Source organism: Manduca sexta, chromosome 28, assembly GCF_014839805.1.
Source record: "Manduca sexta isolate Smith_Timp_Sample1 chromosome 28, JHU_Msex_v1.0, whole genome shotgun sequence".
Classification (NCBI taxonomy): Eukaryota; Metazoa; Arthropoda; class Insecta; order Lepidoptera; family Sphingidae; genus Manduca; species Manduca sexta.
Window position 1 is genome coordinate 6,465,744 of NC_051142.1, and position 17,856 is coordinate 6,483,599.

The 17,856-nt window shown below is 32.6% G+C and overlaps 1 protein-coding gene across 9 annotated transcripts in view; it reads right to left on the reverse strand.

Annotated features, from left to right (window-relative positions):
- Nucleotides 1-17,856, reverse strand: part of LOC115441861 (protein sickie) — a 181,183-nt gene that overhangs the window by 66,826 nt on the left and 96,501 nt on the right. For 8 of the 9 annotated variants that reach the window (XM_037444928.1, XM_037444929.1, XM_037444927.1 and 5 more), the window contains one exon: nt 2,175-2,281. In XM_037444928.1, coding sequence (XP_037300825.1) covers nt 2,175-2,281 — 107 coding nt within the window. Of the gene's footprint in view, nt 1-2,174; nt 2,282-8,740; nt 8,959-17,856 lie in introns of those variants that run through there. The other variant, XM_037444931.1, reaches the window with a different exon arrangement.

Here is a 17,856-nt window from a genome sequence, read left to right on the forward strand (position 1 = left end):
ACTTTTGAGTATAATTGGAAGGCTGGGCTTAGCTTAGCCTGTCACAACTTCTGACTAAACGCTATTCGTCACATAAATGTATAAGCCGATAAAATAAAAAAGTAGCACTCTAATCTATGCTCCCAAATTAATGGTAGTAAAACGTGTATCTACTGTCGAATAAAAATTACTTAAAATTTGTGAACAGGCCCTCAAAAAAAATATTATCAATATTTCTTAATTGATTTTGTCGACGCAAACAACTTTGAAATAAACTAATTAAAATTAAATTCGCTTAATGATGTTGACAAAAAGCTTGTGTTTGTCTGGTGAGTGTACTTGTACCGGACAATGAAGAATAACAGATGATGCCCGTCTTGAGATACCGAGAGCTTGTATCGCGTGTGCGACGGGATTTCTCTACATGTGAGCGTGTAATAAAATAAATGACATTACATTATCTGGATGAAGATGAATCATCTTCGATTACTTTAGGAACATGATTATCTCAAAAGATCCCTTAAATACCACAATTATATAAATTTTACCGTTTAGAAGCATAAAGTATTTTTTTTTCCCAAAATAGTATATTATTATTAGAATATTGCGTGTAAAAAAGACTATACAGATATTAACTAAGTATGTATACATAGACATTACTAATAGAGAAAAATTAACAAATCCCTCTTTTAAAATTCTAATTTAATAAATTTAGTAGATTTTAACTAAACTAGCTTTTGCTTGCGCCTTCACCCGCGCGAACGATTTTTCCGAGATAAAAGTCCCGCTATATATTTTCTCGGGATAAGAAGTTGCCTATAATCTTAAACTATCCCCATACCAAATTTCATAAAAATCCATTCAGTAGATTTTGAGAGAACTGATAACAATCAAACAGAAAAGTGCACTTTGTTTTATAATGTGTATAGATATACTTAAAGTAAAGCCGACACGCGTCTAATGTGTTTCAATTCACGCAGAGGCGGGATACCGATGAAATGGCGAGCCCGTTTCCGTTGCAGCTAAATAAATAATTTGATTAAAGTAATTGCCTTTCTTCCACTTGAAAGACGGAATTAATTTTATTTAGTTTGCGAGTAGCGTTCGTGCGCACTGATCTTTGACTTAACTTTATTTGATATATTGAAGGATTTTTCAATAAAGAATGCCCTCGTTTTCTGTACGTTAAAGCTTTGATAATAATAGTGATGGGTTCGGGCGAACATCCCAAAGAATTCTTTGTGCAGCGGTGAATGCTAAAAGGCACGTTAATTCAATCCGCTAAGTGGTAGTGAACAGAAGTCAGAAATGTAAGATCGTATGAACACGTATTTGTGTTTCTGAAATACATTTACAGATTGAATTTCTTTGTTTACATATTAAAATAAAAAAGTTATGAGGGATAACGTAAGAATTCCTATTTTTAACACGACTGTTCACTATACACTAACTATCATCAATAAACCTTTCTTAATTATAAAATTAATTGCATTATAAATCATTCTGTCAGTAGAAACAAAACATCCAATAAGTTTCAACAAAGATGTGTAGAAAAAGTCATCTCTAGTCATTAATATCTGTGTATAACGTCCTGTGTTACACTGTATATGTAGTTCATGTATGTTCTATAATTCATTGTAATAGCATTAGTGTAAAGTAGGTAAACTAATTCTACATAAGTAGGTTGCATATCAGTTATATTATTACTTCAAAACTATCTACAATCTATTTGTATTGAAATTACCTACTTTTACTATAATTTGCAATTTTTTATATTGACAGACAATACCTATATTTTCAACAGGCCGGCGCATATTTGTATCGACTGGCGAAGGATAATCAATCGATTTTAACCCTGTCTGGACCCAACTCCACTTACATCATATGCAGTGGAGTCTTTGCCGAGGCCGTTTAAAAAATATATCAGTTTTGTAATAACCCACAAAATTAGTTAAACAACCAAGTACCTATAGGCATTTCGAGAAAAATCCTATACCCCAATAACAATATTGTGCGCCCAAAAGTCCTATTTTCCATTTAAAACGAATACATTACACAAGATTTTCCCACTTTGACTGTAATTTCTTACCCTAGAAAGTTCTCCAAAATTTTTCCGGACTGCACTAAAATCTACCAAATTTAGGGAGATGCCCCACGTCTGGCACTGTGATCTAGTTGCAATGAAGATGAAATACCTGCATGTACTGGTGTGGCGGGCAGCGGTCGTTTGTCGGGCGGAGCGCGCCGCACCGCCGCCGCCGACGCCGGCAGCGGGATCGACGTCTGCAACACCGACACTTGCCTGCGGACAAACATTGACATTAAACAGTTGTATGTTTACAAATTTAATAATATATTAGCTTTCTTCGACATTATTTTGTACGAAATGACGAATAACTATACTAAAAATGTGTACTTAAGTAAATGTTACAGAATAATAAATATCAGTTACAATAATATTATTGTTTAGTTTGAATAGGTTTTTTCCATTCACGGAAGACTCTAGAAGTTTCCTAATCGAGCATAACAAAGACAACAAATCAACAAAGGGGAGATCAATATTAAAATGCGCTCAACAAATATTTTCCGAATACTTGATCCAAAAGAATTTTAATTGAGAGCCGAATCCTGGGAGCGTACAGGTGAGCTGTCGACTTCAAAAGAATCGTTTCCATCCTCTTTAAGACGAATATTGAAGATATTATTAAAATACCTGCCCTTATCTGCTGTATTCACTTTTATAATGCTAATTTAATTTAAACCAGATCATTCAAACATACTTATGGGTGCGTATCAGGGTATGTAACATATTATGGTAAACATATTTTGAATATCAAACGATAGAAGTACCTAAATATAAAAACATAGAAAAAGTAAATAATCATAAAAAATAAAGAAGAATATTTAATTAAATTCTTATTAGAATCGTCAAAATGACAGCTCTGAAAATACATTAATAAGGATTTAACAATTTAAATCCTTGGTCCAGTAATGTCTCAGAGTTAATATTTGCTAAATACTCTTTATTCGACTCAAAGCTTTCCTTCATAAAGCTTTTAATTAACAATTCCATTTACGCTATATAAATAATACTTAAGGAAGTCATTACATTCATTTTAGATAAATACTAACTAATACCATTTAAGGTTCTTGCTTCTAGTAAAAAGTATCAACTAACTGCTTGTTAGATTTGATAAGGCAAATAAGAACAAGAAGACGTTTCCTTTGGTAAATAAAAATAAAAGATATTAAAACTAGCTGCGTTTTACTTACTGTCCTCAGTTTACAGGCGTCTTCTAATAATTATTTGGCATTCTGACTCGCCCTCCCCACGGGCCTAATGAGAATTAGTACCTCTTGTATACCTTTAAGGTCTACATAAGTAACTTTCAGATATACAGGATTCCTCTATTTTTTTCCTTACGATTAAAGTGAGCAATGTGCTATAAAACCTCACGTAATAGCCAGAGGTATGTGCTCTAGAGGCGGGATCGAACCCGCGACCTCTGTCTCTAGGTAACTCTTTTCACTCATTACTAAACTAAATATCTGAGTTTTCCCAATAGAGAATTAAGATTTCCATTAAATACTATCTGACCTTTGCTCAGCAAACGAGTTTTGTAATTAGCGGAATTCAAGTAATAAGTGTTAAATAAAGATAAACAGCCAGTGTATTTACGACAAGTTAATTGGATATCAAATTGGTTAAATATTATTAACTCTTACAGTACTACATTTATAAATACTGTTTTGCTTTACCTTTACGATCATAAATGTATTAATCAATAAAAATAGATATATGGACATAATAAGTTGTTAAAAATGATCATGAGTACGTATAATGTGACCTAAAGTACTTGATTTTAATTATCTTCGCTAAATATACCAAACAAGTTTCGCATTTTCGAAATTGAAGTTAGTACGACTTTCGAAATGCTAACCTTTGAAACTCGATGTGAAATGAAATTGGACAATATCTTGTTAGATACGTGGCAGACACGTTTGTTAATTAAGCGCAAAGTTAATTAATTAACAACGAAAGGAACCGAAGGGTTTCGTATGTTTGATGGACAAATCTATATTTTTTCTACAGCCTTTGATTATGGAATTATTTAAAAGAATTCGTGAAGACATAACTGGGTTACCTAGATCTATCTTTGATCAAAAAACAATCAAGACAACATTTAGGTCATGCCATCCATTAGGTCATGCCATCCATCTTTCATAGTAAATAAGCAGAAAGTAGCATTTTAGAATTTAACTTCATCACAAGAAATGCTGGAATCCTTTAGCTGAATAAATCAGCGCAATGAAGACAATCGAGTCGGTAGTGGACGAATAAGAAACACGGTAAGCCCATTTAGACAGCAGCCCGGTAGTCGTGGGTCACGATTTCATAATAAACTCAAATCTAGGAAGCTTTTACTTGGTTATACTCGGTAAATAAGGCGGAATATTGCTGTTGCGGTAGGTAAAATCGCATGATAAATTTACCAATGATAGGAAGCCAACTGGAATTTGTAAATATATCCATTTAATTAGTTTAAGTTTGATTTTATGTGTTATAAATAAATATTATATATTTTTACATGATCAGGGAATTTTATGTATTGAAAGAAATAACAGTGAAATGTAGTACCGAAACTATTTTTAACGTTGTCGCTATCTGCCGCTAGATGTCGCACGTCTATTTTGGTATTGATAAATCTTGAACTAATTGAAACAAATTGTCTCTGTCTCCTTTTGTAAAGTTCTCCAGAAGTTAATACATCTTAATTATTTGTCTGCTGTCTAGACAGTCGATTTCTCTTTTTGTTCGTAATGATGCTTTTTTATAAGAAATAAATACAATATTCTGTCAATTTTTAAACTGGTAAGTACTTCAGTGCCACGGTTAATATTTTTTGTGATACATAATTAAGTATAAGAAGAAGTTTCCACTTTTTATCTATTTTTTTATACCTACATTGTATTAATGATAATTTTCTAATGTTTTCCAAATATGCGAACATTTGCCAAGTGTGGGAACGCTCATCTCTTCGCGACAATATAACAAATATTGTTTTCGTTTCACCACAAGTGTCGGGCTTTGTCCGATGTATAATGAGGGCGATATCTAAACAATGAACATCTGTCGACTGCGCCCGCGCATGTCTCGCCTATCGCTTGACACGCGTAGGGAGGTTTGGGTAACGGGGCCCTATTCTGGTATTATCGGTATTATTAGGTTTGGGTTTGGGTTTGGGTTTGGGTTTGGGTTTGGGTTTGGGTTTGGGTTTGGGTTTAGGTTTGGGTTTGGGTTTGGGTTTGGGTGTATACAAAATTATTGAATGGTTAATTATTGCTTCAGTGTAAGTATTTGATTTTCAAGTACTCATATTGCTTGTCTAGATACCTTCTTTATATCCCGCATAGGTAGTTGGTGTGTTATAGGTTATTATTAACATTTAGCTATCTACTTTGTTTTATTTATGTATGCATTTAAAATTTTTAGACCTAGGTAATTTTATGACAAAAATGTTATAATTAATTTAATCTCATAATAATAGGTAAGGTATTATCCGACTTACTATTTACACTAATAAACAAAAAAACTGAAAATAACAAAATGTATTTTTTATATCAAAACAAGACTCCTCCTTTTTCTTCCTATTGATAACTAAAAACCAGTTAATACCGCCGATATGTCGATGAAGACATATGTCGAAAGATCCAATATATACAGGCGTACCTAGATTCCTTGCGTAAAGGACATACGATACGTCCTTTTGAGTAACTATTGCTATGATCTCAGTAACTTGAAAAGTGATGTCATAATTTACGACCAATATTCTCATTTCATCAATCGATGAATAGAAATTAAAATGCCTGTACAAAAACATAGATATCATTTTATTTATAAGCATAAAACATATTTTTTAAAATCTACAACTTAACAAGACGTAAACAGAAGTAATAATACAATTTCCATAAATCTTTAAAAATGCATCAGCAAGTGACAATAACGATGCAGTTGCCTGTTTTTAGTATGCACAGAGAATTGTGTCTAAATTTAAACGAGCAGGTCGAGTGATCGAGGTTAAGGAACGTGCGCCCCGATCATTAATAGTTAGTTGACCACTTTTACATTTAACGTTCGATAGAAAACGCGCTTTCAAAGAATATAAACGTCACAATTGTTAGAACTATGGGCTCTAATAAGTTGAAATAAAGTTAATTGATAAATTAGTAACGTTGGACATTACATCATACCATGGCTGTATTAAGAATTGACCACTGATAATTTATTTTCCTTGCTTCATATTTGTTTTACATTTTTTATTATTGTCATAGTTTGGTTGAGATGTGATTTTGATATTAATAATTACGTGAATCCCAGTTTTAATATTTGCAGTACGAGTATTTTAATTTGCTCGCTGCGTCCTGGGACAGTAACAATCGTCCATTGTTTTTAAACGAAAGGTCCCCATGATTTTAATTTTAGTTCACGTTGTGAAGTTGCAGTAAAAAGTATAAAATTCAAAAGAGATTCTGAATTCATTGAGAGAAATCCGGACTGTCTACCATCTATTTACCTGCAACTTGCTAGAACCTATGAAAACAAATCTGAATATATTCTAGAATATTTATCTATAGACGTTTCAAAATTTCAGAAATATGGAGAAGTGTAGTAGGTATTTAGAAATTTCTCTGTAACATTGTAAGCACATTCAGCCACAAAAGTAGCTGAACTAATTCAACATGTCAAATCGCCTTTAAAATTTTGTGACTTTATTAAACAATTGTTTTCAAAGGTATTATAAACTATACTTATTTTGATTCAAAGAAATATGTAAAAGCGTTTTGAAGTTTTAATTTGTGTAACTCTTAATGGCTGACTAATCTAGAATATAGTCAGTGTAATAATACGACATAAATATAGCGTTTAAACTCACTCACGCAATGCACATAAAGAGTTGTATCTATCTACAGAGTAACTACTAAGCTATTACTTTTGTAAATGGGTCGTTCAGCCAATGTTTCGATTCAAAACGGCAGTTCCTCAGTGCTTAAATATATATTGATTTTCATTGGCATATCGGCTTTACAGTTTGCCCTAGTTTTATTGTCGTTTTCAGCATTTCAGCACCTGCGCTATTTAGGAATTTACTGAAATAGGTTGACGAATATGTAATATGACCCGATTTTAGTACAAATACATTAGTCTTCGCTATAATAAATATACTAGGCACCCATTTTAATAAATAAATAAATTATACATTTAAACTGTTATGTTTGAGTATTACACCACCATCGTTTATAATATCGTAATGAGATTTGGTCTTTTGTTTTACAAAAATTATACAAAAAAAAAATACGAAAACCAAAAATAACTACTGCGAATTAAAGCATATTATATTTGTCTTAGTTAAAAGCAAATTTACGAAATCGAGCGTCAGTATCGCACGTGACACCGACTTCCGATGGGTCCGGGCGGGTCGTTCCGTTCGGAAATGGAGACTGTCGCCTACCCAGGCTGGCCCGCATGCCATGCGCCATTTCACCTATTTTGTGGACGCCTCAGAATGACGTTTGTTTTACCTCAGCAGGATCAAAGAGCTCTTGCATAGTCAAGAATGTCTACAAGTATTTTTTTTACAAGTTTTTACTCTGAATATTATGTTGCAAAGTACATTAGAATAAAAACGATGAAAATAAGAATAAAATAAAACTTCTAGTTTTAGTCAAAAATATCGGATAATCCGTATTCTAAAAAATGCTCAAAAGCTACAAAATAAAAAAAATCGTTTGACAAAGACTTTAGTTGTATGAAATTAAAAGATCGCAACTCAAAAATAATATTATTGCAATAAAAGGCACGATAGAAAAAGAGCTAATTGAATTAATTATATTGTTAATTTTGTTTTTGTATCATAATTTAAATGATTTAAAGTTAAATTGCTGTTGATAAACTTAGATAACATAAACACCTATAAACTTAACGACAGTTTAGCTCACATAAACCTTTCTAAACGATCAATATCTCCGTATAAAGACAAAACCCTGTACGTGCAGTGTGCGCCCTTTATTGTCCACGCACCTCTACATATCGAGTGAGATCAAAGATCACTCGCGATTCACTTTTACGATATTGATGAAATGCACGCTGTAAAAGATCTAATGAACGTTACCTAAATCAGACAGCAATTTATTTTTAGTCGCGTTGATTTTGTAACGAAGAACACAGACTAAAGAAAACAAAGATGAAGCTTTCCAATGCACCTTTTTGCTCTGAAACTGAACGCATGTGAGCGTAAGAAGCACTTTTAGATCCTCAGCATTAAAGCAAACGCTACGGAATATTAACAAGATGGAATAAAAACAACTTTAAAGAAAATGATGTTACATTTTATAATTTGATGAAGAGCTAGACTACGAAGGCGGTATTTCGTCGGTTCAAATAGAATAATGTTTATAATTTAATATTAGACGAGACGTCACCCTGTTTTAACGACAATACCAAAGTAAGTATTATATTTGATATACTTACAGCATATAAATATGCAGATGGTATCATGTCTACTATGCAAACTTTCGTAAAATTACCTATGCGGAACAATAATCGATACGAATTATAACCTATACCTATTTCTAAATAAAGACGCTTAATGCTTTGTAAATGCTGCATTGCGAAGGATTTTAATGAATAATTTCACGACCCTCGTGTAATTCCACGCTAAGGCTATAAAATCGTATATTACCATTTGCAACCATAACCTACCTTCGTACTTCAGGTGACGTGGGCAGACTCCTGCATTTTCGACTCTTGCTGTTCTGCCGATGATGGCCATGCCCAGAATTGGTGTTACCCATTATTTTAATTCACTTATTCAACACTGTGACATTACGTGAACGTTTCAGAGTTTTCATTATGGCACTGGATTTTTATTGTCTACGTGAGATTTTTAAGTGACGACGCTCAAGATAATGATTTTAATTTCTATCCAACCCTAACATTCTTCACAGCCAGTATTAAAGACAGAAAGCTAAGTTACTTTAAAAACTATGTTGACATTGTAATGTGAAGCTTATATCATCTTTTTCGAATGCTCGTAGCTATATTATGACCCATAATTTTGAGTTGCATTCATAACTAAGTTTTGTACCGTAGCTAGGTTTTGCTTTGTGCGTCATCTTTGTATGACATGATAGAATATAATACGAATAAGTTCTTAGAATTGAAAGTAGGATTCCTCGATAACTTCCTTCGCCTGGAGATACAATTTGGAATGTATCGATTGAATTTACCGTCACCGCTAACCACCTATTACGTGCAGAACCAAAGTTCCCAAATGCCAACGTTCCGAGCTCCGAGCGAAGCAGGAATTTCAAAGGTCAAATCGGTTAAACTGCCATACCTCACTGACCACTTCGTGAAATATTTTGTGGCTACACTCAAAATATTTTATTCATTAAGCATACCTGTGGCTCTTAAATAACAAACACTTTAAGCACATTTTATGTACGTAAGCATGTTTGATATTAAAGCAAAATTTATTCAATTATAGTTTAACAATGCAAGCGAATAAACGCTCTGCGTTCTTGCTTTATTAATTTGCATTAAGCTTTGTTTAGTTTGTACCCTTTTATTACATGTACGCGGTTTTCAAATTATTGATGTTAAGGAAATTATAACTTAGTTTTTTATCACAATCTTAACGAAATTGATATCAACAATCAACAATTTAGATAATGGTAGAACAGGGTGAGGGGACATAACGATTACTTATTGTCTCCTCGTCCTAACTAAGGACAATGGAGAAAAAGGTCTAATTACCAGACGATTGAAGGAGTTCAAAGTTCACTAACCTTACTATAATAACGCTTTTGTTTTAAATTTAAACCCTTCTAACGCGTGAACGAAAGGCGATATTGTTTTTTTGTTTAGCAGTGGTTCATTTAACAAGAGTATAATTCAAAATTAAAAGTGGAAGGGTCCGAATTAACCATAATAGTATTTCCTAATAAAAGTTACGTTTCCATTTGTACCAAATGTGTAGGCAAAGCTATTGCAAATGCGGTATTGTTAGTCTAACTAAATGTAAATGCGGCTATGGTTTTAAAGTGCGTTATTATCGAAATGATCACAGAGGTGCAGTGGCTGCTCGGTGGACCGTGAAGCGTGGACATTCACTCACTGAACTTGCTCTGTTTCCACTCGTATGGAACCCGATAAGTTTATTTGTCAAAAGATATTTCATTCGGAATTGGTTTGTATTGCATCGTGTTGTATTCTGAAACCGGTCATGTACGATTAGCTATAATGGTATGCAGTTGATTTTTGGGCTTAGTGTCAGTGGAAGATTAAAATTTTACAAATACGAGATCCTGATTTTTGGTAAGTTGCAAACTTAAAAGATTCAAACAAAATTGAACTACACATTTAAGGGTTTTGGAGAATTTCTTAGCAGAGTTTTGCCTGTTATAATTTTTTTTGAATATCATTTTGCTTCAAGAGTCACTTATAAGATTTTATGTAATGCAGTAATATGCAATGTATAAGCAGCAGTGTCAGTGAATTTCCAATTTAAAGCCGTTTCAACATAAACTGCTACTTAATAATACCTTATACCTCTAATATAAAGTAAATTATATAACTACTAACTATTTATCTCGCAATTTGTGTCACTACTAAAACCACTTTGTCACAAATGTTATCGAATAATACACTACAAACGAAAGCAGACCTTTGCCTATTTGAGTAGCATTACCATATATTTTGTCACGATGTCGGCCTCTAAAAGGAAATATGGAATATTTAAGTTCATTGTAACACGTCAAGACTTGTCGTGCATCAGTGGCTCATTGTTTGCCCTTAATGACCTTCTGTCAAATGAACTTTTATATGACGATTGTTCTCTATTATGACAATCTATTATTATCTTTACGGTTATTACAGGATATTCAATAGCTCTTTTGTTTCTAAGTTTAGCACCTATAACTATTCTCCCCAATTCGTTTGAAATTAATTTGTATGTTTACAATATGGGTATCTGACATGAAATTTAACAGTCTCATTTATTGAAGTATTTTTTTGGTATATCTGGTAGTTCAAATACATTATGTGGAATTAAGAGTAAATTTAGTGACACAGAAAGACTATCAAAACATTTCTGTGAACAAGAATATGCTCTATACCGGTAAGTTTCTATAAAGGAAGTAAATAATTCATGAGAGCGGGCCGAAGTCAAACCCGTCAACTATAGTGCCTACGTGAGAACACCATTCGTCTGGATTTATCAGGACACAATATGTTCGTTCCATTTTTTTAATAGATACAAACACGACTGCTGTCAAGTCTAGCAGCTTTATTGGTGATCAGGTTACATGTTATATTATGGAATTGGAGAATATAAATAATTATACTTAACGTACACAATATTATTTCATAAATAATTCCATATTACTAAATGCGTGTTTACTGATTAGAAAAGGACAGCTGTAATATTTTATTTCGTCTGGCTTCACAATCCAAATGTTTGCTATCGAACTTTAGTAGATATCCCTTTATTAACAGACATTATGGTGCCACCAGTAAAGACATAACACCCACGGCACATAATGACAATGGACAAATCGCGTAAAAGGAACGGTTCGCTCGTGAGATGTCAAATGTCGTCCGTGAGGATAAATCTAGATCCACCGACGGCTGATGCATTGCACCGAACGTTAATTTAAACGGGTTTTGTGGCCCCTGCTCCTTCTTAGAATATCGCTTTTGGCTTAAATAGTTTACAGTCACTGGATTTAAATATGAATCGCGTCGATAGAATTTATGCGATGTAAACAATTAGGCAAATAATTTAGTTCTTGTTGTAGACGGCTTAAACTAGTAAGTTAAGCGAGAAGTGAATTGTGTTTAGCTTGAAATTTCAGACAGACGTCAGCTGTGATAACAATATTATATTGTATTACGAAAAAAAATTTAAATCCTTATCAGAGACGAAAATATTAATAGTATATATACATTATCTACCCACTTTTATATTATCATATGCATTGGTTTTTGCAAAATTAAAGGGACCTGACAAAACCATAAGTATTTTCACAGAAAATGCTTTCTGTTTAGAATAGATAGACATAACTGCGACATTAAATGTTATATTAAAGAAACACGATAAAGGAACTAAGTATTAATTTTTTTACCTCACAAGACCAACGTCCGATATGGTATAAGGTAACAAGCAACAACATATAGATCATGTTCGGGCTTAATAAAATGGTGTGAGCTCCTTTGTTTTAGCAGTACTGGCACCAACAAGCGAATTGCTTTTCGCAGAAGCCAGCCTCGTACACAAACCACGAGATTTATGTTAATTTATGCATTTGTTCACTTTGTAAAATATTTCAATGGTAGTTCATGTGTTATTCGAGACATACCTTTTTATTATTACCTTTATTATGCATTCGTAGAAGAGGACAGTGTGAAAAAAATCATTATAAATATATGAATTCTTGTGTTATATAAATATAAATAAGCAGTCATAATTTTATTTACGTTTAACAACAATCAGTATTTCTCGAAAATCTTGAATACATTTTATTATGTAGGTTGAAACGTGGCAGCTACAGATTTGAGTATAGAGATAATAAAGGAACATAACATTAAAGTCATTGAACTGTATTTATAATAGCCAAGTCAACTGTAGATTAAGTACTTATTCGAATTGCTAAATCTCAAGGTGACAGTAAGTTGTTATAAGTACCAAATTGATTTGTTATTCCTTGTATACGAAGCGAAATGAAATATAAATGTTAGCAAGGTTTGAGTCCAGACATGGTAAATAACCCAAGTAAGGTTAGTTACTCCATAAATCTGGATGGTCCACATTATAATTAAATCATATAGCTTCATAAAACATGGTGTTTGTGTTTGAAATAATTTGTACAAATATTTTTAATATAAACTCTTAACGTGAAGTCATGGACCACCCACCTTCTCCGCCTATACTTTGTCCTATAAATCATAAAATCCACAGTAGACATCCAACAAAGCATATCTACAGATTATGCTTACACCAAGAAATTCTATGAATCACTATTTTCTCCACAACGACCATTTGATCGGCTTTAAGGTTCTCAGATCCAGAAATTTAAGCAATAAATAAGTCAAGTCAAGGTAACTGCGGCGTACTGACGACAGATTTATGCATTACGACTATCGGCTCTTATTTCATGAGATAACAAGCGATTCTATGAAAGTATCTGATAGTTTAATGTTATTGTCCGTTTGACTATTTTGAGTCATCTGATGCTTTCACTTTTCTAAGCATTTTGATGACGAATGAAATATTTCATTTCTTGTTTAGAATAAAATATGCTTTTTAATTTAAAATTATTCGTATAAACTTTAACGTAATGGAAATTGCATATAATCATAATATTCGTAGTCGTGTGTATTTCTTGTAATCGCTCCAGAAATCCCATTTGCCGGCACAATAATGAATTTTAAACGTATGTTGGGAAATTTTATCTGGAGCTACAAAGATATTGTTCAATATATTATACGCCGCAAACCGATATCTTCCAGGTCAATGAATGCAGCCGATTTTTAAAAATAGTGCATAATAAATATGCTAGTCTTTTTATTTGAAACCTGATTTTGCTTTCAGGCTTATACGCGCTCAAGAGAGCCATCATAAACATCTCTTGACGTTTAATAGTTGCTATACCCTATTATCATTTTTATAAGTTATTTTATACAGCTAGATTTATGTATCATAAAGCCATTCCAATTAATAAAGTCGTCAGACCAAGGGACATTGCTAATCATTTAAAACATTGTCAAGGTTTTTAATGTTACTTATTTCAATGTAAATATAAATGAAATGAAAATAATAAATTGATTATTTATTTTTTGATTAACCTTTTTATGTAAAATACAAGCTGCACTAAGAACTTTCACGAGAAACACTATTAATCAGTGCAAACCGAAACAATTTCCGTACAGCTCTCCCTGAGGAAATCGCGCACATTTAGAAAGAAACCAAGACAAGACATTATTTGTTTATACCAATAATTCAAACATAAATGATTTACAAACACTTTCCTTCTAAAACTGTTGTACAACGCTGTATCCATCAAAGTAATCGCAGGCTAAAAAAATATACCTTTAAAACTCCTGTGGCATTTACCTGTTCAGAACGGTAAAAGATAAATCCTGTTCCATCGTTAATAAAAGGTGCAAAAATGTTTTATCCTTGCGGTGATTCAACGGATACGTGTTGGTGTACATAAAAGCAAATTAATTAAGCCCCTCTACATTGCTATAGACACAATGGGGTGCGGGGACACTGAGAGGCATTTTGATTACAATTCATAGGACATAAGCGGGTTCACTGGTGTTTATTTTTTTATAAATTATCCTGTTTGTGTTAGTTAATGATGCCAGAAATGCCACATTCTTAGCTGCTCACTCAACACACTGACTCATCACGTCAAGAAAGGTGCGGTCTAAAACTTGCAACAGACAGATTTTGAAAAAAGATCAGCTATTAACAAATGCGAATAATCTTTGGAATTAATCTTTGAAAAAAAAGCTTAGTAAGTATAAATACTTCCTCATTGCTATAATTATAATCAACATAATCTGTAACATCATGACTGACTGATACTAGATTTTACCTATCGTCAAAAATATCCCTATCAGTTTCTACAACTGTGGAATCTTTTTCCTTATATCCTAGACAAATTCCAGCTCACTATCATACTGCTACATGACTAATTATACATTGCCTGACATGCCTATTATATTTAACTTTAAGGGCGTGATAAATAATATCTTTTGTGTATTGTCATAAGCATTATCTTAGTGTAAACAGTTATTCCCCAGAAGCTAATCTGGATGAGGCAGCCGTTTCCGAGCGTTTCGAATATGCTATTAATCTCCACATTACGCAGCAAAACCTTTCAACGTCGATATTAGGCTTTTATTAAATTGAAAATGAATTCCTTGGTGTAATGTGAAATTACGATGAGAAATATTTTCTCTGTGAAAATTAATGCCATAAATTTGGTACTAAACAATGTTATTTTAAGCTGAATAAGTTCTAAACTATTGTAACTAATATCAAAACTATCTCTTATTGTAATACCTATTTTGCTTATGCTAAATTTATAATAGTGAAGTGACGCTTGTTCTTTATACGTACATATATAGTTAATTATTTATTATATCAAAACGTTCTATCAAGCATAGTGAATATTTTAATGTGATAATATTATGTAAGTAGATCGAATATTAAAATAGGTCATAATGTATTATTATGTTATATTATTGTACAAAATCTTTGGTCTACTTTTCAATAAGTAGGGCATTGTTCTGTTGCATCCAATGTAAACACAATTTAGTATTATTATTACTCGTCTATAGAAAATACTTAAAACTCATTCAAGCGGCACGAAATTGTAAAAATTAAAAAACAACTTCAGTTCACAACCTCGAATCCTCTTAATTACCTACAATATTGCAAAAAAAAATCAGAATGGTTACTAATTGAATGGGACTATCAACAATTTTATGAAATCATATACTCGCTCCACCCTCGGCTGCAAAATGATTTGACAATTTTACTGCTCAACATTTTTATTTATTTATATTTATCGTACTTATGTAACTTCCTCGGTAACTGTTTTTATTGCAATAGAAAGTAAAGGAATTATTAATGTTATTTATACATCGCAATCTGTTTTGTTTTATTATTTAGGGATAAACACATATACTTAATAATATACTATATTATACAATAATTTATTTGAAAGCCGTTCAGTGTCTTAACGATTCGATAAGACGAACACGCCTTCATCAATTTTGTTGATTTATTGAACGACGTAAGAAGTAAAACAAGGGTTAAATATAAAGGCATTCTTTTAAACGTTTAAATACATAAAATACATTGATTTTGCTGGGTTTTGGTAAGAATACATTATAAATTACTATAGATATAAAAATAATTTTGAAACATAGGTATCAATGGTTAGTGTCTAAACTGTGGTAAAAAATGCCGAATATTATTAAATTCTAGATCAAATGTATGTGGAGAAGAAATAAAAATGCGAATAGTTGTTTCATATTTTTCTAACGAAACGATATTTATAAAGCAACCACAATGTGTACGGTTTAAATTCCTTCATATCTACTTTCTTTCCTTAATGCGTCTTTTTAAATCTACCATTGTTGGTTGTAATATGTATTTTACTTAAAATAAATACTTATTTAATTTCAAAGGCAAATTAATTTAATCAAAATATTTTTACAACTCCTCACCATCCGTCTATGTCTACAGTCGAAAAATATTAACTAACATCTAAAAATACACTAGAAAATCAACACAACTGTGACCACGTCGAAACAGCCCTCGAGTGCTATACATTTTGATTAGCACTGGCACGCGTACCTGGGGCGTAACTCGCGGACTCATGACGTTAAGTCAGATTTATCACGAGTTCCCTAAAGGCCCTTTTGGTGACATTTAAAAAGTTTACTTGTAAAAATGCGGTTTTATCTCGTCAGCGGTGCATCTGCGACAGTCTGATAAAATGTTTGAGAAAGACATCGAATTATTAATTGTCATTCTTAGTAAGCGCGCTCTAAAGCAGTAAAAAATAAAAACGATCAGCGAAAGTCTTATCTGTAGCCACCACGATACCTAATATAGTCGAAACACACAACATACGTGAAAGTTGAAGCATACATAATAAATGTGTAATTTTAAATCTTGAGAACAATACCGTTCCTCAATAGGTTCTCGGAAAGCATGAAGTACCTACCGCTCTCGAAAGGGGTCGCGCAAAATAAAAGACCCGAAAACCTTTCTTGTAAAAAATTACATGCAATTCAAAGATTTTAAACATTAATTACACATTGGATCGCAAATGGCCGCGTTTTCTTATCACTGACAGCTTATTAAATCGACGACCCCATTATATTACGAACTTACAGCAATCATCGGAGCTTTCAATCATATTCAATAAGCGTTATCTATGGAAGTGTTATTACTTATGAAGCATTATATATCACATTTAAACGTTAATGTGTTTAATAATTATTTCACATTATGTAAATCGCGGTAATTATTGGATTGCTGGATAAATATCTTACGCTCGTAAAGATCTCGAAGAATTTAATATTATATTCAGAATAAGAGTAGTAAACTTATCAAGATAATATTGTTATCGGATGTAATAAACATAGAAAGATTATGCTATTTGTATTGCTAATAGCTATAGCGTATAAAATGCTTTCGCATCCATAAACAAAGGTTTAAATGTAAATGGAGTGGCCAGTATTATAGAATAATAATTCTAAAATGTCCGAAACAGTGCACGCGCATTCGTTCCGAGGGCCGTGTATTTCGATCTTTCTGCTACGGGTGTTATCGATTATTTCGTGTGAACTATTGTTGTGCCGGCAGACGGGGGCGCAGAATCTTTAGGGGAGACCTCCCCAATCCGCCCGGGCCGTCCAAACGAAACAAACATAATATATCAGTTTCATTTATAGTCAGGCCCAAAGTTCGGACACATCTGCATGTTAATACCACTGTAAATGTACTTTATTGTATTGGAAATATTATTCATAACGAGAAAATTTAGAATTATTCAACTTTACGTGTTTGATTGAGTTCTTACGTTTAACTTCAGCTATTTTAAGTCGATACTAAAGCGCTGTAAACTCACATACGTGTTCTAACGATAAAAAATTAAGTTATTATGATCGCCGGGACAAGAGCACGCTAAACACCAAGTCGTAAAACACAAGCGTTCAGAATATTTGTCGCCGCATTTTTATTTTGTTTTAGCAGTATAATAGACGCGAAGGAAATTACAGAAAACATT